Source organism: Onychostoma macrolepis, chromosome 24, assembly GCF_012432095.1.
Source record: "Onychostoma macrolepis isolate SWU-2019 chromosome 24, ASM1243209v1, whole genome shotgun sequence".
NCBI lineage: Eukaryota > Metazoa > Chordata > Actinopteri > Cypriniformes > Cyprinidae > Onychostoma > Onychostoma macrolepis.
The window spans coordinates 4,503,647-4,531,626 of NC_081178.1; the positions used below are offsets into that span (position 1 = coordinate 4,503,647).

The following is a 27,980-nucleotide window of genomic DNA, read 5'->3' on the forward strand; positions in this document are numbered from 1 at the left end:
AAAATCTGAACAGAAGTTATCTCACCTATGGAAGAAAAAAAAATCAGGATAGAACAGAAAAAGTATACTTGAACTCTATTCAGTAAATTACAGGTGCTGTTAAGCCAATAGAAAAGCATTCGAAGCATATTCTTAACCAAAGGCCATTGGCTTAACACAGCATTTTTGTATGAAGGGTTAGGTTCAGGCTTTTAAGGCACCACAACATCAATTTTCTGATCTAGAAATGTCAGCTTTAGAGAGAACCAAGCAAATATTTAATACTTTCAAAGTCTTATTTATCTATAGAAATAAAACCATAAGTCGAACATAAAAATTTGCAAGTATTTTTACTGTCTTAAATGCCACAATCCATTCAATCAACCATCACACACACACACACACACAGGATGGTAAGATATCATTGGCAGTGATAGGAAGGGCAAATCTCTGCTTCTTAGTAGATATCTTAATAGATTGGATGTTATGCAACCCTTGATACCTCCAGATACTGCCTGAGAAGGTAACATAAGTGCTTCTTTGAGTTCTCATATTGGTGAATCTCAAAACACTGCCTACAAAACAATTTTGCCCAGACATGTTCAATTGTTCTAATTAAATGTTCAAACATGCCTTAAAATGCTGTCTACTGTAGGTAAGTGGCTCACTATGTTTTGAGATACTATTTAGCTAATCGCTAGGACCAGCAGAAGTGTGTGCATCAGAGCATAACACAAAAGCCACTTAATTCACACGTCCGAACACACACACATACAGCAGCAGAAGGGCTTTAGTTACAGTAACATTAGTTCAGTATATGAGGAAGACCAGAGATTAGATGAAGACCCACCCTGACCTGCATGACAAGCAAGCCCACCTGCCTCTCATCATACAGTATTTCTCTCTGCCTCTCATTGTTTATGTCTCTCTCACACAGGCATTATTCTCTTGTGTGTGTGTGTGTGTGTGTGTGTGTGTGTGTTTCTTACACACACACACACACACACACACACACACACTCAGACACTGCGGCAGGCCACACCTGCTTCTATACTTGCATGTCATACAACCACCTACACTGTTGCTATGACGACACAGACATCTACAACATCGCTACAATTTAGCATACATGAAATTCAACATGAAATCAAAATTGTCCCCATTCACTTTCGTAAAACGTTGCTGATCTGTGCATGCTATTCTAGATTGCCACAAAATATTAATAATAGTTTTTATTATTATTATCAATTATGTAACAAATAAAAATAGAATTGCATATTTAAATTCAACTTGGAACTGTTTGGATCTGTTTATGAACTATAACTGTGCAGTAGGTAATCAAAAAGTTTAAAAAATAAATAAATAAAATAGAGAATGCATGGATGGCTGTTTTAAAAAAAATCTTGAATATTGTTTCTTTTAAAAGTATGTTAAAATACAGAAGTAAAATTTGCTTGAAAATGCTCAAAAACCTTTTCCACTTTCCTTTAAAACACATTCCTGATTTTACTGCGAATGATTCATCAGTGCACATTGTTCTAGATGGAAAAAATGTCAAAAAGCCTAAAAATAACAATAACAACAATTATTAAATTAAATTAATTACTAAATTAAATTAAATTAAAATTATTTTTAAAACAAAATAAATAGTTACATCTTTACATTGAACTTGGAACTGATTGGAACGGTTTTAAACTATTGCTATGGTTAATAAAATAAAATCAAATAAAATCATAAAATGGATGGAAAGATGTTGCTTGCAAAAAATCCTGTTGAATACTCTTTTTCATTCTGAAGTATGTCAAAATACAGAAGTAAAATGGTACAATATGTGAATGGTCATGCTTTCAGGTTGAGAGCATCCATATATTCAGCCAGTTCACACACACGCACACACACACACTATTTGCACCTGATTACATCCTCAATCATACCATCAAGCTGTCAGTCTCTCTCTGTCTGTTCACTGTGGATTTCGCATGTCCTCACAGACTGAAGAAGGTATGAGGTATGACACCAATTAATCAGCTCGATTGTCGGCCGGCTTTCTCCTTCTAGTTCTCCTCTCCTCATCTGCTGTTTCTCCATCTATGGACTGTAATAACTTCCTTATTTTGTCTCTCTCTCTGCATCCTGAAGCTAACAGTTGACATGAAATCACTATGGACCCCATTTACATCAACACACACTCCTGGTCTCATTGTGAACGTCACGATTCAGTGCACGTTTTCCAACAGAAACCTCTCACCATAATTGCCTGTGAAACAAGTTCATCTGATGGTTAAATGCTGCTATTTAGTCAGTTTTATTTTACTGTTGTAGGTAATGCAGCCTTTCTGAAATCTTGCCAATATTAATACAGTAATTTAACACCTGTTAACATTAAATGTAAAAAGCAATAAAACCAATCAACAGCAGATTTTAAGATCGTTACCATTGGCATACGTGGAGATACTCTGGAGGGTGAACTTGACCTTCAGCCTCCACGTCCCGGACAAAAATCCTCAAAAGTGTGCTTTTTGAGGAGGAGAACAAACCCCCAGAATCCACTGAAAACTCACATTCGGATTCATAATGCTCGCATTGCAAGATCCAATCAGCTCCTGAAGAACAAATCCAAGTCCCGCCCTACATTTCCTCCCATTTCACGCGGAGATACGTCACTTTATGGAAGTGAAATGCGAACATCTCTGTCCTTCAACGCTCTTCCTCTCTTTGGATCTCAGTCCCCTGTATGCCAGCTAGCTATGTGATATCATTGATTTCCCTACATGAGCTCGGTTACCATGGTAACGGTAGACTCCCCTCTCTCTTTCTCATTCCAGTGGTGTTTTGAGACGACGGATGCAGCCAGACGGGCAAATACACACAGCAAATACAAGGAAGGATGGAGAGTTTCCAAGAGGAAAAAGAAAGAGGGGATTGATCATTAGAGAGAGAGAGGAATGGCTAAAAGAAAAGAGCAAATGACAATATGGATTTGCACACAGCTGCAAATAATAGCTAGATTTGTACGTTTCCTAGTGAGAATTTCAGTGATTGCGCATTTGAAAGTTGCACAGTCACGATGTTAGACTGTTGTGGGTGGTTGCCAGGGTGTTGCTATGCGGTTTCCAAGGTATTTTAGAATGTTGTTAATGTTTAACTAAAACTAAAGGTGTGGAAACTTGAAAATAAGCCAAATTTCTCAATTTTTTCACCCTAATGTGAAACTCCTATTGGACCGGCAGTTTTGTCCACAAAATTTCGCCAAATAACAGTAAATGTTATGTGACAGCACATTGAAGCTATTAAAAGCATTTTTGTTAATTGAAATATTCCTGAAATAATATGTAAATATTAGATGAAAAACTAAAACTAAGTAAATTTTTTTTTAATTGCTTTGGTAACTAACTGTAAGTTTAATTACTAACTTAAATAATGACTGGATTTTGTCTGTGAAATTTCATTGAACATTAACTGGGAACCTTAAAATTGTTTAAAACAATTTTGTTAATTGAAATAATGCAAAAATAAAATTAAATATATATTAGATGATTTTTTTAAAATGTTGCCTTGCAACTAATAATTAATAATTACTAACAAAAACTGAAATGAAAATCAATTTAAAACTATATTAAATTTTATTTTTTTTAAATAATAAAACTGACAAAAAGCACATGAAATTATTCAAATTAAACTAAAACTGAAAATATAAAATTAAAAGCTAATTCAAAAATATTAATAAAAATAGTATATAAATAAAGTAACAGGTTACTATGTGCTTGCTTACAAGTCCAGGTCAAAAAAAAAAAGTATAATGTAATATATATATATATATATATATATATATATATGGTTGACTTATCAAGAGCCACCACTCACGAAGAATGACTGCAAAGAGGAGGAGGATGATGAAAGAGATAATTAGAGGTGGGAGGAAGTATGACAGACAGAAGAGGAACACAAAAAACGGAGAACAAAAACCATGACAGGCAGAAAAACACTCATCAAAGGCCTTTTCAATATTTAAACATAATAATGTTAGAACATAAATATAGAACAGCATTTTTTAGAATATTAATTCTAAGCTGGGTGGAATTGGGACAAAATGGGCCCTGATTCAATCCTACACCTCCCATACATTCACCAAGGCTCAACAAGCACACACAGACAGTCCCGCGTGTGTTACCTGCTGTCGTGCGCAGTTGGTGTTGACCAGCGTGGCGGCGTGCTGCGGAGGGTATTTGTTTCTCTGATGCTCCATGTCGCCGCTCTTGTGGAGCTTAGCATAGGCCTCCATGTCGGGGTTGGAGAGGCGGCGTGTGTTGCTGCCCAGAGTGTGATAGCGGCGCTGATATTCAGCATCATCCCCACGCAACATCACAAGCACTTTATCTCGCCAGATTTTCTTCTAGTTCTCCCTCACAAACCTGTGGACAGGAAACAGTGGAAAGCAAAAGGTCAAGAGCTGGATATCTGGTATGTTGGATGAAGCAGTTCGATATACAGTATACCATACTAAACGGTTCACAAGATTAGGATTAGAGCTTCCTAAGTCAATGTATTGTAAAATATGATGTCTAAAGTGACTGGATGGTATGTTATTTTCGATGTATTTTGTATTGTGAATGTTTTTATGCTAATATTACTCACAACCCCTTGTGCTACAAATGAGGACTGGTTTCTCTGATGTGTTTCCAAGACTAATTTGATGATGTTGTAGTATGTCCTAGTTTCGGTGTACTGGCTTACTGTATAGTTGTAAGCACATGCTTTACTATCACACACACACACTTTTCATAGCTCACGCTTTGCAGAAGTAAACTTGGATTCAGAGATGTGTTATTATTGTTAACTACAAATAATTTTCATTAATTGCAATAAAGCTGAAATAAAATGTAAAAACTAAAATAAAGAAATAATTAAATTAAAATTAAAATTGCAATAAATTAAATATTAGATACAAAAACTATTTTTTTTAGCATAGAGCAACAAAATAATATTTAATAATAATAGTAGTGATAAATTAGTGCTGGGCAACAATTAATCGTGATTAATCGCATTCAAAACCAAAAGTTTTTGTTTACATAATATATGTGTGTGAACTGTGTATATTTATTATGTATAAGACACACACATACAGTATATAATTAGAAAATATTTACATGTGTAATTTATATATTTAAGTGTAATATATATTTAATATATAAACAAAGTTTTTCTTAAATATATACATGCATGTGTGTACATTTATATATACATAATAAATATACACAGTACACACACATATATTATGTACACAAAAACCTTTATTTTGGATGCAATTAATCGCGATTAATCATTGCCCAGCACTAAAATTAATAATAATAAATTAATAAATAATTTTACCATCACAGAACTATGTAAATGTACTATCAAAAAAAAAAAAAAAAGACTCAATTAACTGAAAACAGTGGTGAAACTATTAAAAAAGAAAAAAATTAAATTAAATGGCTTGGCAACTACCTGAAATAAAATAAGTTTAAACTGAAGTACTAAAAATAAATAAATACATAAAAATAACAAAAAGCACATAAAACTGCTAAAACTAAAATAAAACTGAAAATATAAAAATAAAAGCCGATTTAAAATATTAGTACAGCCATTTACAGGTACAATCAGATTTTATTAATCAAACAAAACTAAACTGTTTTATAATTTAAGTTTTAGAAAAAAAAAATCAGCTGTGTATCTTGTCATGTAAGTATAGATCATAAATAGAAATTACCTATGCAAAACATGCCAGCATTTGCTAAGGTTCTAAGGGTTTTTAGAATATTGCTGTGTTGTTGCCAGGTAAGCAAAGAAAATCCACCCCAAAAGTCAAAAGGTTCCCTCTTTGAAATTTCGAATATTATAATTACTACATGTCCATTCGTGTTGTAGCAGCATCATGTAGCAGCGTTTGAGAAAATCACTAACCTGAAGAAGAAGCAATAATAATATTCCTTCCATTAGTGAATATTATTATAGCTAAAATGTTTGAGAAAGCTGATCCAGTAATATACGAAGCAACCGTGCAAAGTGAGAGTAAAGACGTGACATTCACATACAGTTAAACCCCGATGTCTTCACACAGCAATGTACGACACAGTCCTATCTCTCAAACCCAACGGGAGGGAAAACTGACGTGTTAAAGGAGGGATGAGGAAATCAGGGATGTAGATAAGATGGCGAGATGGTGGGACGGAAATTGCCTGATGATGTGATAAAGGTTGAACATGATAAAACAGGCAGGTTGTCATACAGATGCCTGGCAACCGTGTGCTGATCGAAGAATGATCCGTGTGTTTTGCTGGAGGATATATAACACGGTGAGCTCTAGCACATGTCAACTAACACTAATGCTGTCTGACCTGTCAAACTGAGAAACACACAGCCGACAGACTCTGGACTCGCTCACAATACCACGATTAAGCTGAGAATGCACACAGAAAATCATTATACAACCGAAGAGAGATGCATTTTGCTAATTTTTGCATTTCATTAACACACAGCTAATGTGAGTGCAACTAATAAAAAATAGGAACACAGAGCAACAAAATTATTTGCGATAATAATAATAAGGAATAATATATCATTTTATTTTAACACCAGAGGACTATGCACTGCCCCCCAAAAAAGAGGTGATTAACTGAAATTTAAAAATAATAATAATAATGATGATAATAATAAATATATTAATAAAGTAGTGGTCGGCAACAATTAATCATGATTTTTGTTTATATAATATGTGTGTGTGTGTGTACTGTGTATATTTATTGTGTATATAAAGACACACACACACATTTTGAAAATATTTACGTGTATATATTTATATTATAATAATAATATAATATATTTAATATATAAACATAACATATGTTTCTTAAATACATATATGCATGTGTGTATTTACAGTATATATAAAAAGTAAATATACACAGAACACACACATATTTTATGTACACAAAATGTTTTATTTTTGCCCAGCACTAAAATAAATTACTAATTAAATAACTAACCAAATAAACAAAAATAAATAAATAGCAAACAACTAAAAAATAAAGTAAATAACTAAAAACGAAACTGATTCATTAATTAATTAAAAGACAATTAACTGAAAAAAGTGAACACTATTAAAAATTAATACATGTATGAACTACTAATTAAATAAATAACTAACTAACTAAAATTAAAATAAACAAATAAAATAAAATGTAAACAAACTAGCTTAAAACTAACTTATTAAAATTGTTATTAAACCTTATTAAAACATATTCAATTAATAATAAATACATAAATATATAAAACGAAAATAAATAGGCTACTAAATAAATCAAACAAAATTTAATAAATAAATACTAAAATATTACCTTCCCTTTTTGCCCCAGTTTGCAGCTTAAGAAAATTAAATAAAAAAATTAATCTGGTCACAAAAACAGGCGACAAAACAACTCGAAAGAAAAATGTTTTTCATAGGTGTTGTGGAGACTCAACACTCACCGAGGAACCCAAAATAGAGGCCCCAAACTAATAAAGACGCCCAAAACAACAAAACCCACAGAAGAGATGGGAGATCAAAGGAGAAAACATTATATTAGCATACCGCTGGGAGGAAATACAGATGGAGAAAGCGTTTCAGAGAGTGAGAGGAATGGATTAATCCACAGATATTCACAGAGTCCATCATATGCTGATCTACCACAAGAGCTTTAAACCTCCTCTACACCAGAGCAGCTGTAATTAATGAGATGGACAAGTGGGTGGAGACTACAGCAATTGACCAATGAGAGCGTGACTGGGTCTCTTGCAGCATGGAATTATATTTGAATATTACAAATCAGCATAGCCACAAGTTAAAACAAATTGAGAACATTTTCAGGTACATTTACAGTAGTCCATACAACTTGTGCACTATGTCCCAAGTCTTCTAAAGAGATATGATGTCTAAAAGCTGCAAATAACGTCATGAAGTAGACAGCTTAAGTAGAAAAGTTAGCACTCAAAAATACACTTCCATCTCATTATATATAGCCTGATGCTGAGAGCACTATGATTGAACTTTCTAGGGACACAAGTCATGTCTGTCAGTGTGTAAACAGTCTTCCCAGCTGGGCTAACACACTTTTTCCCACCAGAAGGCAAGGACAGTGACAAGCAATGTGATACAAAAATACAACCAGACACAGCTCTACTTAACATTTAATGCTAATTACAGATCATTTATTCATAACGCGAACTGCTTGGAAGAAACCAACAACTGGGATGGAGTCAAGTAAACAATACACCTGCTATAGAAGGCACTTGTAGTATTAGGCAGTAAATGCTGTAGAAGTGTTAAGTATGATTCATGTCTGTAGCATAAACAGCAGGAAATGAATTACGGTTAAAATTGATCAAGATAAACTAAATAAAAATGAGAAATGTTGCCTTAACAGCTATCTGAAATTATTTTTATATAAATTTTATTTCAGTTAAAGTAACACTTTTTGTTGTTGTTGTGTTTTTGATATAATAATATTTTAATAATTTTGTTTTTTTTAGAACTCCAAATATAAGCAATCGTAATATTGATACTTGCAATGTAATTGTGAAATAAATGCAAACAAATAATACATAAAGCAAGACATTTCTTACCTGAAACTGATACAAAGACTTCCACTTTAGCAACAGACAAAGACAAGAAGAGGGCAGGTTTTTTTAAGGTGTATCATAACTATAAAAACAACTTCCAGGACTGACAGGAACAATTGCTCCTTGATGGCCACCAGAAACTTCCATCAAAGCTGAAGTGTGTAATTTCTGTGCCACTAGCTGCACCAAACATAATGATAATAATTATTTCCAAACAGGCTTCCTATATCAGCCCTTGTGCCCTGCCAACATCTGCCAATGTTCAGAAAATATTATTTTTGGTAGCCGTACATTCACAGCAGTGGTTGAGACAGAGTTTGACATGTTATTCCTCTCAAACAAAACAAAAAAAGCAAAGTTAAAAGCAGCACAACATTTAAATTCATTCTAAGAATATTAAAAAGTTTCACACTTTAACCTTTAGGCTCATTTAATACCAGTTGTGACAACCAATCAGCAGCTAGCAGAGCCCTCAAAGAACCAATCAGGGCTTGCAGTTTTACATTTAGCAGATGCCATAACCGGAGCCAACAATATTTGTATGGCTAATGACAGGTTTATTAGAAAGCTAGATTAGTTCTATTCTCTCTTTGCTTATTCTCTGTCCTTGCACTGTAAAAAAAATTCCGTAGTTTTTACAAAATAATTCTGGCAGCTGTGGTTGTCAGAATAATTTTGTAAAAAATACAGGAAAAAACTGTAAACACATTTACAGAACAAAACTGTAACATTTACAGTATAAAACTGTAATTTACAAACAGGGAAATTTGAATGTAAACCACTAAATTAAACAACACACACTGCTATTAAAATCTGTTTTGTACCTTTAACATACTGACAACCACCATAATAATGCAGGTGATAAAAGAGAAAGCCACATGAAGAATCAAAGCTCATCACAGGTAGCTTCGCCGCAAGTAGAAGTATATACTAATATATAGAAGGTGCACTAGAGTCATTCATGCAAACACAAAACACCATCGTGGTAACACACGTGATATTTAAATAATGCAATAAACTTTCATTAAACAACAGAAGATGTAACATAAAGCCCAAATGTACATAACTGATAACAAAAAACATGATTATTTAAACAAAATACTTTCAAATGTGGAGTGTCACGCAGGGAATTCTGGGAATATCAGTTTACAGTTTTTGACTGTAAATTATACATTGATTTGTTATTTTTACTTCTAAAAACTGTACAATTAACAGCATTTTACTGTAAAATTACATGAAATGTCTGGTTAGATCTTTTAAATTTTTTCCCTGTATATAGTACAGGAACTCACTGTTAACATATTAACAGTTTTTTTCAGTAGCGTTTTTACAAAATTTTACAGTTAAAAATACACTTATTTTTTACAGTGTGGTTATCATGAAATCATCTATAATGACAAATGAACTTGACTAGTGATCATCACCCATGTGTCCATGTGTTTGTGTGTGACAGAGTGCACAAAGACTGATTACTACCCAATTTTAACACTCCTCAGACAGACACAGGTGTTTGACCCCGGCGCCTCGGACGCTTCTAAGCACATATGAACGATCGGCCACAAGTGTCGGGGAATTCTGGGTATTCTCGCCTGGGGGAGTCAGTAAAGTGGCCTGGGGATTAATGATCCTTCGTTTAGTGTCAGAAACAGATGAGAGATGAGGAAAGCTGGGTGAAAAATAATGGAGAAAGTGAAGCACGGGTAAGATTTTGGGGCTCATACAAAGTGGTCCATAAATTGAAAATGATTTATTAATTTATTAAATACAATATACATATATATAATTAAATACTAATTTATATAAGTGGCATTTCAAATTAAGAAATCATTTATTTAAATACATTTCTTATTCATTTAACTTTAGGAAATTATATAAATGAATAAAAACTTAAATATAATAAATAAATAAAATTATATAAAAAATAAATGTACAAGAATATAATATAATACTTTTGGAAATAATCTGTACATTGCATAAGTGAAAAATGAAGAAATCAATTATTTAGACAAGTGTGATTATTAATTTAACTGCAGGAAATTATACAAATGAATAAAAATAAAATATGTAAATACAACAATTCAATTAATTATGATATAGCATGATATAATACTTTTGGAAATAATCTGTATATTGCATTAATGAATAGTTTAGGAAATCAATTATTTAGACAACTTGCTTATTCATTTAACTGTAAGAAATTACACAAACGAATAAAAAGTTAGTAAATATAACAAATAATGATATAATATTTCTGGAAATAATCTGTATAATACATCTATGACCATTAAAGAAATCAATTTTGCTTATTTAACGATAGGAAATTATGTGAATGAATAAAAATATAATATTATATAACATAATTTATATTATATTATTATATAATATAAATATAATATTTCTGGAAATAATCTACACTGTATCAATTGGGGGGGGGGGGGATAAGAAATCAATTATTTAGGCAACTTGCTTGTTAATTTAACTGAAGGAAAGTATATAAACAAATAAAAATAAATTTAAATGAATAAGAAATGGATCCATGTGTTTTGATTTCTTTTCTAGTACTGTTTCAGGCCTGATTGTAATCTCAGAGCGTAATAAGAAATGCCTCAGAATCCTTGACCGTACGGGGGGCGTGTCCAGTGCTTCTGATTATGACATCGCAACAGAGGTCATCACTCATGGTGACGGTGACCTCGCTGTTAAACACCGTCATGGACACTGTACACACCATTTGTGTGCCATAGAGTGAGCAAACCGGCTGAGATGAGAAAGAAAGAAAGAAACAAAAGAAAGATGCAATAATAAGGATTATTCATGCTGAGTTTAATAATATGATATCATAATGCAGAAATCTAAAAGAGATGATCCATCATCTACAGGTGTTTAATAAAGCAGTCTGGACTGCACTGGACTTCAATAACCAGTCCAGCAGTACACAGTAATAGAGAAGTTCATCTAAAGACCCCCTAACCAGAGAATGAAAATGAAAGAAAATCAGAGAACATATGAGAAGCCTAACGCTGTTTGACAGCAATTTACTATGCTGTTATAACATCTGCACCCCAGCAGCGAATCTCATGATCTGTTATCAGGCTCCACTAGCAGGGATTTCCCACCATCAGATGAGAAACTGATGAAATCACATGAATCAGGGGGAAAATGTTTTTAGCAAATGAAGTCTAAGGGCCTCATTTACACTCTCAAAAATAAAGGTACAAAAGCTGTCACTGGGGTGGTACCTTTTCAAAAGGTACATGTTTGTACCTAAAGGGTCCATTTTGGTACCTTAAAGGTGCATATTAGTACTTAAAGTGTACATATTTTAACCTAATAGGTACAAAAGTGTACCTTTTGAAAAGGTACCGCCCCAGTGACAGCTTTTGTACCTTTATTTCTGAGAGTGTACAAAAAAGCATGTGCAATTAGATGTGATTCTACACTACTGTTCAAAGTCAGTAAAATGTTCAAATATTTTTTTAAAGAAGTCTCTTATGCTCACCAAGGCTGCATTTATTTGATAAAAAAAATACAGTAAAAACAGTAATATTACTGCAATTTAAAATAACTGTTATCTATTTGAATATATTTAAACATTTGATTTATTCAGTGATGCAAAGCTGAATTTTCAGCATTATTACTCCAGTCTTCAGAGTCACATGATCCTTCAGAAATCATTCTAATATGCTGATTTGCACCTCAGGAAACATTTCTGATTATTATCAATGTTAAAAATGGTATGCTGTTTCATATTTGTGACCCTGGACCACAAAACCAGTCATATGGGTCTTTTATTTTTATTTTTATTGAGACATCATAAATCAGCTGAATAAATAAGCTTTCCATTGATGTATGGTTTGTTATGATCGGACAATATTTGGCCGAGATACAACTATTTGTTAATCTGGAATCTGAGGGTGCAAAAAAATCTAAATATTGAGAAAATCAACTTTAAAGTTGTCCAAATGAAGTTCTTAGCAATGCATATTACTAATCAAAAATGAAGTTTTGATATATTTACAGTAGAAATTTACAAAATATCTTCATGGAACATGATCTTTACTTATTATCCTAATGATTTTGGCATAAAAGAAAAATCAATAATTTTGACCCATACAATGTATTTTTGGCTATTGCTACAAATATACCCCAGCCACTTAAGACTGGTTTTGTGCTCCAGGGTCACATTTTTGTCAGAATACTTTGTTAAAAAGAATCTTGCTTTCCAGTACAAATATCAAAGTATTCAAGAAAAAATTAAATAAGAAATAAATAAACAAACTTTATTTGTTTATTTTTCTTACCTCATTGGCTGAAATTTTTCTTGTTTTTTTTAAGCATAAACATTTTGATAATATATATGTACAGTTTATTAATAATAATTTTGATAATATGTCATTGTGCTTCTCAAGTGTACGTTTCTTGGTTTAAAAATGTTTAAAAGATATTTGTACTGGAAAACAAGACAAACATACTAAGAAAATCACTCAGTGCAGTTCACAAGTTCCTCACAGGAAATTAGGGCACAAGATATGCATGAGCCCAAATTAAAGATATCATGATACCGAAATGATGATGTCATGGAGGAAATGAACAAGCAATCATAACTTGAGGCTGATATTTCAGAGTACATGAAACACCTGCTGGAAGGTGAACGTCTGATTAGATACTAATCAGCGTTAGCAGATAAACCAGCGGGACATGCTAAAGTGGAAGGTGGAATAAAACTCCAACTCGTTCTGCTTGTTATCCAGCGCACAACTTATTACGCACACACCGAACAGGCATGTTGCTTTGGGAAAATAACGAGGAAACTATCTAATTATAAGTATGAGCATTAAATCATCGCGGCGACGGCTGAATGTTAATTAATTTTGCCACGAGGAGAAACCCGTATCACGAAAACCGTCAGCGGACCAAGATTTCACACCAGTAGATTTAAATGAGGCACAAAATCTGACCCCTCGCCACTATGTTTTAATTAACATCTCTCCCTCTGTCTCTCAGGAGTCTCTCGGCGGAGACGGGATTCTGTTTAACCTTTGACCTTGTGACAGACCGCCCACAGGAGGCTCTAAACGGTCAGAGATTGAGGATTGACACTAATGTAGCCGTTCTCAGGGTCAGTCCCCTCGTGAGGAGCACCGCTGGGTGTCGGAGGACGTGTCTTAAATGAATAACCATCCTATCTGCATGGTTCATCAGCGGTAAAACATGCTACGCTGACCTCAGTGTCATCTAGCGATAATGAAAAGCAGATTTAATGGCTGCCTGCAGCAACTGCAACGCTTTTATTTGTAAGCATGCATGTAAAACCGTCAGCATGCATATTGATGTCAAAGCCAACATATGGGGTTACAGATGTTGTGTGAAAGAATCACAAACATGTCCAGAAGACCAAATCTGGTTAAATATGCATGCACATTAACCTGTAGCCATCAATGCAGTTTTGGCTGAAAAAAGACTGAATAGAGACCAGTGCTGCGTAGATTACTTGCCAATTGTAATCCGTTACTGATTCCAAATTGCATGACAAAAACTGTAGTTAGTAACATAATCCATTACATTACACATTTTAGATAATATAATCAGACTACTTAGTCCTAACTTGTTTATCACATTGATTTAAAATAGTGCTGTCAAGCGATTAATCGCGATTAATCGAGATAAATCGCATCCAAAATCAAAGTTTTTGTTTACGTAATATATGTGTGTGTACTGTATATAATTATTATGTATATATAAATAGACACAAGTTATGTTTTATATTAAATATATTTATATATAATATAAATTATATGAATGTAAATATTTTCTAAATATATACTGTATGTGTGTGTATTTATATATACATAATAAATATATACAGCACACACATATATTATGTAAACAAAAACTTTGATTTTGGATGCGATTTATCGTGATTAATCGTTTGACAGCACTAGCTTAAATAGGATAATCGTTTACCATATTGAAATATAATTACAAAGAGAAAGAAAATATATTAAAAAGGTTACAAATATATACCAAAAAAGTTTGGGAATCCCTGCATTACATGTAAATAAGAAATAACATGAATTTGTGCATTTTAATGCATTTGAAAGACAAAACGCATTTGAAACGCATGGTTAAATAACCCACTGAATGATAATTCAAATGAAAATTAACGTGTTTATCAGTAGTTGATGCAGTGTTGATATGTTAAGAAAAACTTCTTAAAATTGAAATGATTTTTTGTAAATCCACTGGTCAAATGCTGAGTGGCCTATCAATGTCCTGTGTAATTATAGCCACCGGACTGTAATTATAATATATTATATAATTATAACTGTGACTGGTCTTTGTGTAAACGTCCACAAAACTGGAAGATTTCTGATATAAGTCAACAGTTGATGATGATATGATGAAATGATTCGTGATACCTGAACAAACTCCTGCGATTTGAGCGGTAAGTGGATTCTAACTTAAATGCCTCTGATTGGCTGTTGCACTCAAGAAATCAACAGATATGTCTGTGATTGGCTACGTTGCTCAACGCTGCAAAACCATGTTGAAATAGAAACCAATCTCCAGAGCACAAACCATAACGCACTAGATAGTTTGCCAAATCTGCAATGAAATGCTTTATTATTGCAGCTTTATCTGAGGGTGCTATTGATTTAGTTTAAGGCTGCTTAGCACCCTCTAGCACCCCCGTAGACCCTGGCCTGTCTAAATTACATAACGCCATTACTGTACATGTAACTAGTTGCTCCCCAACACTGCTTATTGCGTAGCTAGTAGGTTGTCGCATAACACAACTTTGTTGAAATGCAGTGAATTTCACTTTCAAAATGATTTAGTTGCAACTCTGCAACACTCTGAATCGGGGTTTTTAGATGAAGGAACCATCTGAAACACCCTAGCAAACACAAAGCGACTTGCTGAAATTCAGTCTGAACAGCTTTGGCCAGTAAGGAATTACAAAAAAAAAAAAAAAAAGATTCCGCTGCAAGCAAACGGTTCACTTTTGGTAGGAATGAAATCCAACTCAGCATAAAAATATCCAGCCAAATATCTCTATGAACATGAAATATCCTGACAGGAACTGGATGATAACTTCCTGATGGATCTTTGGACCACATTCTACGGTTCATTATAATTCATAATAACCATGTCTCTTGCTCTAAAAGTGCTTTTTAGCAACTATTTAGCATTCCAGTATTGTTCTCGTAATGAACAGAAAGTAAGTCATAATTAGCCCACGGAGCCATTGTCTCTCAATCTTGAAATTCAATAACAGCTTAGTTTCTATTTCAGGAAGAAGAAAAAAGGCTACCAAACACAATTCATTTCTATATACATGTCGTTCAGGGGGAAAGAACTCAACATGTTGCAGCAGTCTTTGTGAAGAGTTATGCAGAAAAAAACGTGTAGTTTAGACCTTCTGCTCAGAATTTCTTCCTAAAAGTAATAAATACCAATTATTTGACAGATCGAGAGAACTCAGAGAAAAATCTAACCCAGTGATTATTATCCCATTGTTCATAATATCGTACCTTAAAAACATGATTTTGTTCTTTGTGGACTGACAATGACTGCTCACTCAGAGACATTTAGCACCTACCACTTGAAGAATTCAAATGCCAGTGCAACAGTGCTAATGATACTATTGCTCACTCAAAAACACGCTCCTGTGTTCTCATTTTACTAGACAGAGAAGGAGACACCGAGAAACAGAGAGAAGCAGGGCAGCAGCTGTCCTACATCATATGAAAGTCTGAATGGAGAGATTTGAGTGCCCACATCATGACCTCAAAGCATGAAGAGATTTTTTATTTTATTTTTTTTTTGAGCATGTGTGTGTGAGGTATATGCAAGACGTCTAGGCGTTTAAAAATACTTGCACGGCTCGAGAGGCGTTTAACAGCCAGCGACTTCAAAAATGTCCGGGAAAAGAGAGAACGAGAGAGAGAAAAGGAGAAAAGGATGATGGAGAAGAGAAGCACGCAACCCACTTACTGTACAGCAGCACCGCTGCAGGGGCCTTCAAAGGAAACTCTGCCCTGATATGAAAATCCATAATCCAAACAGTAATGAGAGAGAGAGAGAGACAGGGTGAAAATGAAAGAGAGTCGCTGTCTTCCTCTCTGCACTGTCTTTTCTGACAAGAATGCGAAGCCTCGCGGGAGGAGAAACTGTCGTGTCAGATAATTGTCTGAACAAAACAAAATATTCAGAAAGAAGAAAGTACGACGCTTGTGTAATATAAATAGCCAACCGTCCTCTTTCACACTTAAGACTTTCATCAAGAATATCTAGTGCTGATGTCTTAATCAATCTTCAGGTTAGTCATTTGAAGAAACTGGTAACCGTGAGTATTACACAGTTTTTTTTACTGGTCTAAGCTGTTCTGAGTGAATTTTAGCCTGTTGCTATGCAGTGGTGTTCAATCAGCAACAGCTTAACAATTACTCACAACTAAAACGTCTGTTTTACGAACTGAACCCTTAGTGAGTGATGGAACGATCCAAAACCCAAAAGACTGTAAACACTCTCCTTCCTCTTGACATCTCATCACTTCATATTTTACTGCTTCACCAACAGCAAGACGTTTTAGCATTTGAAGCAATAGCTCGGTGTGGGGCTGAATCTCCAGAGACGCAGGTATAAAGACGCTGGAAAGAATTTGTTTTATCTAGGAAAAGGTGCTGTGAGATTTGTTAAGGGGAAATGTGGTTTCATGAATGTGAAAGCATCCCTGCAGGAAATAGAGCTTAATAGCACTTTAGATAGATAGATAGATAGATAGATAGATAGATAGATAGATAGATAGATAGATAGATAGATAGATAGATAGATAGATAGATAGATAGATAGATAGATAGATAGATAGATAGATAGATAGATAGATAGATAGAACTAATTTGCATGTTGTAAATCTTGAGTCAGGTATGACATTTTGGAACTGAGATGTCAGATAAACGGGTTGAAAACGTTCAGTCTCGCGACTTTAAAGCCAGCTCTCGGTTTATCAAGTCTTATTCAGTCACTTGCCATTTAGCGGACATTATTCATCCAGAGAGGCTTATGGAGCATCAGTGCTCAGTCATGCTCAAGGTGAGAAGGTCAGACTGATCGCTGATCCTCTCCAGTTCCTCTGTCACCTCGGCTGAGAAACCGATCGACAACACCTGTGTTTGCAACCTAGAGTCTTGAGCAAGAGTCTTCAGCCGTCCGCTGGGTTCTGATACAAGCTGTTAAAAGTATGAAGGTCAGACAGATCAGAGCAGACTGAACATAGCTGCCATAACAATCACTGTTTCCTATAGAACAAGAGAAAGAGCAAAATAAAGAAAATACAGGAATGTGTTTCTGTTTGTAACTGTTTGTGTCCTTTGATATACTACTGTAGATAAACAAAACAACATGGAATGATAGATAGATAGAACAATAGATGGAATGATAGATAGAAAGACAGATAGATAGATAGAACAATAGATGGAATGATAGATGATAGATAGAGCGATAGATAGATAGAACAATAGATAGAATGATAGATAGAATGATAGATGATAGATAGAGCGATAGATAGATAGAACAATAGATGGAATGATAGATAGAAAGATAGATAGATAGAACAATAGATGGAATGATAGATAGATAGAACGATAGATAGAATGATAGAGCGATAGATAGAGCGATAGATAGAGCGATAGATAGATAGATAGATAGATAGATAGATGAGATAGATAGATAGATAGATAGATAGATAGATAGATAGATAGATAGATAGATAGATAGATAGATAGATAGAATGATAGATGATAGATAGAGCGATAGATAGATAGAACAATAGATGGAATGATAGATAGAAAGATAGATATATAGAACAATAGATGGAATGATAGATAGAACGATAGATAGAATGATAGAGCGATAGATAGATAGATAGATAGATAGATAGATAGATAGATAGATAGATAGATAGATAGATAGATAGATAGATGAATAGATAGATAGATAGAATGAACGAATGATAGATAGATAATAGATAGAACGATAGAGCGATAGATAGAGCGATAGATAGATAGATAGATAGATAGATAGATAGATCGAATGACAGATAGATAGATAGATAGATAGATAGATAGATAGATAGATAGATAGATAGATAGATAGATAGATAGATAGATAGATAGATAGATAGAACGAATGATAGAAGGAATGAATGATAGATAGATAGATAGATAGATAGATAGATAGATAGATAGATAGATAGATAGATAGATAGATAGATAGATAGATAGATAGATAGATAGATAGATAGATAGATAGATAGATAGATCGAATGATAGAAGTAATGAATGAACGAATGAATGATAGATATAGATATAGATAGATAGATAGATAGATAGATAGATAGATAGATAGATAGATAGATAGATAGATAGATAGATAGATAGATAGATAGATAGATAGAATGATAGATAGATAGATAGATAGATAGATAGATAGATAGATAGATAGATAGATAGATAGATAGATAGATAGATAGATAGATCGAATGATAGAAGTAATGAATGAACGAATGAATGATAGATATAGATATAGATAGATAGATAGATAGATAGATAGATAGATAGATAGATAGATAGATAGATAGATAGATAGATAGATAGATAGATAGATAGATAGAATGATAGATAGATAGATAGATAGATAGATAGATAGATAGATAGATAGATAGATAGATAGATAGATAGATAGATAGATAGATAGAATGATAGAAGTAATGAATGAACGAATGAATGATAGATAGATAGATAGATAGATAGATAGATAGATAGATAGATAGATAGATAGATAGATAGATAGATAGATAGATAGATAGATAGATAGATAGATAGATAGATAGATAGATAGATAGATAGTTGCACATGTGCAGTATTGTATTGTGCAGTGTATTGTATGAAGTCACTGTTGTGCAGTCATTCTGTACTGTATTATCTTATAGAAAGGCAGTATTGCAGCACGTCTGTGCGCTGAGAGTCAATGCATCACTGTAATCCATCTATCCACGCCGCTGCACATGCGCCTGTCTTCCTAATCCATGCAGTCTACTGGGACCCACAGTAACAGAGCCTGTCTCTCTTCTCCTATCAGACTCTTCCACCCCATCTCTCCTGGCACTCATTTACTCCTTAGCTGACTCCCTCCTCTTCCTTCCTCAGTAGTGAGCGAGTGAGTGGCTCTTTAATTCCCATCTCTTCAGCGGGACGCACGCGGTCACCTCAGCACTAGATAACACTGCAGAGAGCTCATCTGCTCTAGAATGATGTTTCTGATGCTCGGTGTATGCGTGTGTGTGTGTGTGTGTGTGTGTGGTTGGTATGTTCTGGATGGTATCTTGCAAATGTGCTAAATCAAGTGTGAAGCTTTACAGTGTGTGCATTAGAGAAAGAGAGAGAGGCTGTGGTCAGCAAGAGCAAAATTTGAGCGTGTCAACCTAATAAAATCACTGCGGAGAGGGCTTTTTCCTGCAAGGTATTGTGTGTACGTGTGTGTTTTTGTGCGTTTAAATACACAGCTAAGTGATCTATTTAGAAAGCACTTCACTCTTTATCTCAGATACACATTCTGCCAGCATGCCAGTCTTTTCTATACACACACTGATGCAATCACGTCATGTTAGATAAAAGCATCAGCCAAATGTATTAATGCATTCATCAAACATACTGAATACTAGAGATGGTAAACAGCAAGGTTACAAGGTTTGTAAATACAAATAAATGACATGTAAATAAATAGGTAAATAAATAAATAGTTACAATACATAAAATATGTATTATAAGTGTAATATAAATAAATGTAAAAAAAAAAAAAAAAAGGAACTATACATATTGCTAATAAATTAATAAAATAAATATAGTTTGTGTGTGTGTGTGTATATATATATATATATACATACAGTTGTGCTCAAAATTATTCATACCCTTGGTAAATATGATCAAAGAAGGCTATGAAAATAACTCTGCATTGTTTATCCATTTGATCTTTCATTCAAATGTTTTTAAAAATCTAACCTTTAATTTAAGCAAAAAAAAAAAAAAAAAAAGGTAAAAGTGGGGGAAAATCACATTATGAAATTAATATTTTTCTCTAGTACACAATGGCCACAATTATTGGTACCCCTAAAAAATTCTTATGATTGAAATATCTCTTAAGTATATTCCCATTCATATTTGCATTTTTTATCACACCAGCGTGATTATGAACATGAAATTATCCAGCCATGGCTTCCTGTTTCACAGGAATATAAATATGAGGGGAAACAAAGGCCAAATTCCCTTAATCATCCGTCACAATGAGTAAAATCAAAGAATGTATTTCTGTTGTGCAGCAAAAGATTGTTAAGTTTTACAAATTAGAAAGTGGCTGTAAGAAAAGAGCTAAAGCATTAAAAATTCAACCTTCCCATTTCCATCAGGGCAATAATTAAAAATTTTCCAATCAACAGAAAATGTTACAAATCTGCCTGGAAGAGTTTGAGTGGCCAAAGACGCATCTGAATTGCAGATCACAGCTGAATTGCAGAAAACAGTTGAGTCTCGGGGTCAGAAAGCCTCAAAAAAAAGATCAAACAGCACCTAAATCACCACATGTTGTTTGGGAGGGTTTCAAGAAAATTCTAGAAAAGAAAACACTTTCATCCAAAAACAAACTCCGGCATATTCAGTTATCAGACACGACTGGAACTTCAAATGGGACTGGCTTCTATGGTCAGATGAAACTAAAAAATGAGCTTTTTAGCAGCAAACACTCAAGATGTGTTTGGTGCACACAGGGATAAAAAAATGTATCCCACATGTGTACAATGAAATATACTGCTGTATTTTTAATGTTGTGGGCATATTTTTCTGCCAGAGATCCTGGATATCTTTTTGGCATCATGGCATCAAGGATTCTATCAAATACCAACAGATAAAAAATTTAAAACTGACTGTCCATGCTAGAAATCTTACAATGGGCTGTGGTTGGATCCTCCAACAGGACAATGATCCACAAACAAACATCAAAATCAAAACAAAAATGGGCCACTGAGCACAAAACCAAGTTTCTGCCATGGCTGTCTCAGTCCTCTGACCTGAACCCTATAGAAAATGAGTGGGTGAACTGAAGAGAAGAAGCACCAACATGGAGCTGGGAATCTAAAGGGTCTGGAGTGATTCTGGATGAAGGAATGGTCTCTGATCTCTTGTCAAATGTTCTCCAAACTTATCAAGAATTATAGGTGAAGACTCAGAGCTGATATCTTGGAAAAAGGAGGTTGCGAAAAGTATTGAATAAAAGGGTATGATTAATTGTGGCCATTGTGTATTAGAGAAAAACATTTATTTCATAATGAGATTTTTTTCTCATTTCAAATTTTTATTCTCCAATGAAAATTTTTAAAATAAAAGATCAAAAGGATTAATGATACAGATTTATTTTCACAGCCTTCTTTTTTTATCTTTGATTTTTTACCAAGGGTATGAATAATTTTGAGCACAACTGTATGTGTACTTTTATTCAGCAAGGATGCGTTTAAATTGATCAAAAATGACAGTAAATGTTAAAAAATATTTATATTTAAAAAAAAATGTTCTTTTAAACTTTCTATACAAATTAAATTAAATTGAAATATTTTATTTTTGATCAAATAAATGAAGCCTTCAAAAATGTTTGAAAAAATCTTAAAAATCTTACCAACCCCAAACTTCTGCACAGCACTGAAATCTCACTTATCTATGAATTAAAATACATTTTTGTAGATTTTAGTTTTTTGTTATAGGCTGCATTATATTATATTATTCTAACTAATAATTCTAATGACGTTAATAATTATAATGATATTTGACGGTGGCAATAGCCTCATGCGTAATTGTGCTCGCGGCGACCCGAGTTTGATTGCTGTCTCGAGGTCCTCTGCTGATTTTATTAATTTAAAATAAATAAAAATAACTATAATGACATTTGAAACCAAACTGGTTTCACCAAAAATCACATTTTGAAAAATAGTAAATCGTAAACATTGCAAACAGCAAAGAGATCATAACAGTACTATAATATAACAAAATTATGACTTTACATGAATAAAACAAAATAAATATGTGAACATAAGACAAATAAAACTATTTAGCATATTAAAAAAAACTTTTTTAATTGTATTTCATATTTTACTTTGTATATACTATATACACTACAACTTTTTTAAAACATAACTTTTAAATTTTAAATTCAAACATTGTTAGCTTGCTTTTCCGCAGTGTATGAGTTTTGAACATTCTGTAAAAGAGAGACATTTCCAAATCCAAGTTGGAAAACACACCAAAATCCGCAAAACAGGGACATCTATATGACATCTATATTTCTTTTCTGTAGATCTTTTATCCATTTTTCCACAAACAATTACATTCTTAGCTTTCAGGTCTTTCTCTTTCTTATTCTGTCTGTCCACTTTTATGTCTCTCTCTCTCTCAAACACACTCAGTCTTACTCCTCTGGGTATCTCAATCTACTTCCAGCTTCAGTTTTTGAAGCTTCATTGACAGAGAGACAGATGTTCATGACATCCCAACAGCAACATATCCACCTTATTCTTCTTTTTTGCTCCGTCATGCACACGCAACTTTTCTTTCTCTCTTTATCTCAAGCACCAAACGCACACTGTCCCATCGAGACACAGACGATGTTGTGATGAGTGAAGCGTTACCATCAGACGCCACACGACTCTCTGAGGTACGAGATGTACAATCAAACCGTACAAATCAAACAAGAAAACACTTGCTTGGAGCAGCGGGGCCAGAAACTACAAATACTGGTGTTTTTGTGTTGCATTCCCATGACGTGATGGGCATGCATCATGTGAAAAGACACGGATGGAGCTGTAAAGTCTTCTGGGGGTTTAATGCATTTAAGGATCTAATATTACAATCCGGACACTCAGACAGATGTTAATGATGGCAGTCGACCAAGACTTCCATCATCACCCTCTGCCACATATCTGCATCTTAATGCTTTGTATTGTACAATTGTAAAGCTGAAACCATTTCTCATATCCCAATTTATCATTCAAAAACAAGTAAGCCATTTGTAGGTTGGTTTTCCCAAAGAGCGTGAACTTTCAGAAACCTATTTGGAAATAATCATTATTTTGCAATTCTGTTTGTTGCCACTGGTGGTGCTGCAGTTACACGCTTCCCCTTTATGGATCCACATTCTGAACTTATAGTGTTTATGACTAATATTATTTCTGTTTTATTAAGTCAACTTCACAGTAGTCTCAGCCTCAGACGTCACGGACCGCTGGCTGAACGTCTGATGCATACGGCACACTTAGCTGGAAACACTTCAGGAGTTTCGAAGTCGTCATCGGATTGGTTAGGATTTCCAGGAGACGTGTGTGTTGCGTACTTTAACGTTCCACCAGGAAACAAAGATGCCGTGATGCCAAACCCTCTCATATTAGAAGTCGTCGTGTTTACAACTGTGATGACGAGCGCTTATCAGGATCAACTAAACATTGGATTTTCAAAAGTACGTGAAAAATAGTAATAGAAATATAGTTTGCGGCATAGAATCTTTAAAATATGTCCAAGAGTTTTACGCACCGGTCTGTTATTGTGGCGACATTTCCACGCCCCAAATTTTAAATTCTGCATCCTGTTTGCTAGCCAAATTCAAATTCAATTTAAATTCAGGAACGGAATGTGAATTTAAAAGCCAAGTCAACAGTACTAACTTTTAACTAACCTGCTTTTACCTAACGATATTTCATTATATGTCCTGAAAGAAAAAATAGTTAGTAGAAGAAGAGTGTTTGCACAAATGTTCGTTGTAGTGCCCCTTGTGGCAACACTGAGAATGTAACATACTTATCTTGTTAGGGACAGATCTTTTTTTCCATATTGTTAAGTACATCTGAGTAAAAGGGATTTGGAATCAGAAAAGAAAAAAAAGTGTAGGACGGGATTTGGTTCTACCTATGCTTGTTATTTGGACAGCGGCAGCGGCTAGTTTGAAGTCGATTGTGAGAAAGGGGCGGGGTTTAAGCAGTTGAAATGACTGGAGTCAGCATATGTCACCAGAGAGAAGTCTGCCGTTTCACCAGAAGTCCCAGTTATGACATTTTGATTAAAAATTACAACATAAAAATTACATGAAGCATGGATGAATCATTCAAAATAAGATCATTAGATTAATTTAGAATTTACATTTCATGCCAACTTTAAATTAAATCAACTTTAAAAGTAAAAGTGAGAGACATAGAAACACTGCAGGGCTGAATGGATTCTGTTCTCCCCACTCATCCAGTGATTTATACATCTATGATTCAAATCAAATCTTTTCAGCAATGGTGTAGTTGGATAAAAACATGCATCTAATTCCTTCCTTGTAGTTTTAAAGGAACAGTTCAACTAAAAATTAAAGTTCTATCCTTTAAGGGTATGCTTACATGACAATGATGCACTAAAAACAGAAACGTTTTTTCTTTGCATTTTTGAAAAGTTTCATGTACAGATGACATTGTCAAAATAAAATCCCAGCAAAAACAACTAAAAATGCTGTATTATGCATGCCAGGCCAGTAGATGGCGATGTCACTAAAAAGTTTTCACAAATTCTCATTTGCGTAGTTTGCATGAAGATGATAACAGTATCATTTTCAAAAACTTGACACTCGTTTTCAAAAGTTAGCATTTTCAGACCCCCAAAAATGCGTTGTCATGTAAACGAATGGCCAAAATGCATACAAATGTTTTGTTTTTAGTTGAAAATGGTGTCTTGTAAAGGCCTCCTGACTCACACTCATGTCGTTCCAAAACCGTGTATGACTTTGTTCTTGTGTGGAACACAAAAGAAGATATTTTGAAAAACATCTCAGTGTTTTTGTCAATTCAACGTCAGTGGGGTACAATGTTATTTCTTCTCAAAGAAGGTTTTAAAACAACATGAGGGTAAGTAATTTTATTTTCGATTGAACCAACTGTCATTATGGTTTGAAATGATCAATATGTGCTTCATTCAGCACAGGAGCCTCGAAAGTCAATAAATGATCAGTTGGGCGTTTATGCAACCCAACATTATTTGGCGATTCATCATGGATTGATGGGTACATCAGCCCAGGCTTCTCTTCATCCATTCATCCCTTTCTCCACGGCTCAATTCTCGTTCCACTCACTCTACCTCCTCTGCTGTCACATCTCTTCCCTTCCCTGTTTTCTCAGTCCATCATATAATTCTCCCTCCCATCTCATGGATTAATCTCAAAGATATTTCCTCTCAATTCAAAAATACTGCACACTTCCAGAGCTCTGCTTCCACCTCAAAAGCATCTAAGTTCCTTCACCTTCCTGTCTCAAAATTGCTCCTCATTTTCCCGCAGAGGACAGACTTTCCCTCTTGGATCCCTCTTTCTTCTTGTCTGTCTCTCCAGCGGTCTCACTCTCTCTGCAGTCCGTGAAATGATGGAGAGACAGTCGCCACATCCCATCGGTCCACGGCATTCGCTCACACACTCACAGGAGTTCATATAGCTCTCCATTACAAGGCATTAAAAGACATGCATCTGCCTGTGTCTCTCTCTTTCTGCCTGTCTGTCCCTCCGACTCTAGAACACTAGAATAAAAAGTGCCTTATGAATATTGATTCAAATGCAATCAAAACTGGAGCTTCAAGAAAACGTGGACGCAAAGCTCTCAGTATCTATCAGTGTGGAACCAGAACAGTTTGTGGCTTCCCAAAGGATCAATTTTACATTCAAACTGCTTCATGATGGGAATAGATGGGATTCTTCAATCCTTGAGGATAACGGTGATGCAACGGTACATACCTGCTGAGGCTGGTGCTGTCTCCTCTCCTCTCTCCTCTCCTCCCTTCTGCTCACCCACCCTCGCTTTATCTCTCAGCGCTGTCTTACGCAGCCTCGTCCTCCTTCATTTCTCCTGTAACACCCATCCTGATCTCTCCCTCTGTCTCAGATCCGTGTCTTCACTGGGAATCGACTGCACCAGCCTATTGCTGGCCAGCGTGGTGTGTGTGAGCGACTGTGTGTGTGAACGTGTGTGTGTGTGTGTGTGCAGGTCCGCATGGCACAAACCGAGCTCATCTGATATTCATATAACCCCCACTCCACCAGCAGCACCCCCCACCCCTCCTCTTAAAGGTACAGTGAACCGATACTCTACACATTGGCCCAGCAGGTTCATGGATTGAACCATCATGAGGGAGAAAGGGGGGAGGGTTGAAGAGGGAATAAACGAGGGATAATTGCAGGATGGCAACACTACATGAGCTACAGAGGCTGATTTGCATATACAGCTTGGGAAAAATTAAGCCAGGAGAGAATTGAAATAAAGATAATGATCAACTGATTCATTAATCACTTGATTAATGATGCACTGCACAAAAATTTGTCATTGAATATACGCAATAAAACGCAGACTCTAAGCAAATGCATATACTAAAGTATTACTGATGTAAAATATATTTATTTAAAAAAAATAATATTTCAATATAAGCCAACTAATAAACATTATCTAAATATATTTATTTTAATCAATAGATTTAAAGGAGTCATCAGATGCCCATTTTCCATAAGTTGATATGATTATTTAGGGTCTTAATGAAACGTCTATAACATACTTTGGTTAAAATTTCTCAATGGCAGTGTAAAACAACACCATTTTTACCCTGTCAAAAACAGCTCTTTTCAGAGCAAGCCATATTGTTGCATACCGCTTTAAATGCAAATGAGCTCTGCTGACCCCGCCCCTCTCTTCCGAGCCGTTCTCTGAGAGAAGGTAAACTTTAGCCGTATTCATGGTGAAACTTGCCAAATAGCACGTTATTAGGAAAGCGATTTGCAAAGATTCATTAAAAAACCTTATACTCACTTCTTCTGGAGGTGAAGCTGGATCACGAATGATTCGCGCGAACATAAGTGCATTTAGGTAGATCGGGGGCGCATTCCCTTCAGAAACAAAAATAATCACCTGCGTCTTCAGAGGCTCAGATGTCAGGAGTAAATGACTATCTGCTATGTTCATTATTACATCCAACAACACCTCAATCGATTAGGAGACATTCTTGTCTACATCTGCTCTGGCGGTGAAACAACGGTGGACTGATGACAGCTCACTCAGGGCGGGTCTGAGGTAAGACACCAGTCCAGTCTGTGCTGAAACGCTACTGTCAATCAAACAATCGTGGGAGGGGCCTGTCAGTGGGACGTCACACAGACAAAAAGCTGAGAACAGCTTGATTTGTGAAAGGGTAATGATTTTAGTAGATTAAAAAAAAAACACTGGGTGGATTTTTATTATAGGGTGGTTGTGTACACACACT

General features: G+C 34.7%; 1 protein-coding gene across 9 annotated transcripts in view; it reads right to left on the bottom strand.

Moving 5' to 3' along the window:
* The window catches only part of srcin1b (SRC kinase signaling inhibitor 1b), a 64,938-nt gene extending 38,190 nt beyond the window's left edge, over window positions 1–26,748 (bottom strand). For 8 of the 9 annotated variants that reach the window (XR_009269015.1, XR_009269014.1, XR_009269013.1 and 5 more), the window contains exons 1-2: window positions 26,467–26,748; window positions 4,151–4,391 (exon numbers count right to left, since the gene is read on the bottom strand). Coding sequence is in view for 6 of the 9 variants with exons in the window: in XM_058764909.1 (XP_058620892.1) it covers window positions 4,151–4,342 (192 nt within the window). In the remaining 3 variants the exon portion in view is untranslated. Of the gene's footprint in view, window positions 1–4,150; window positions 4,392–7,588; window positions 7,713–26,466 lie in introns of those variants that run through there. The other variant, XM_058764908.1, reaches the window with a different exon arrangement.
* Between the last annotated feature and the right edge of the window lie 1,232 nt (window positions 26,749–27,980).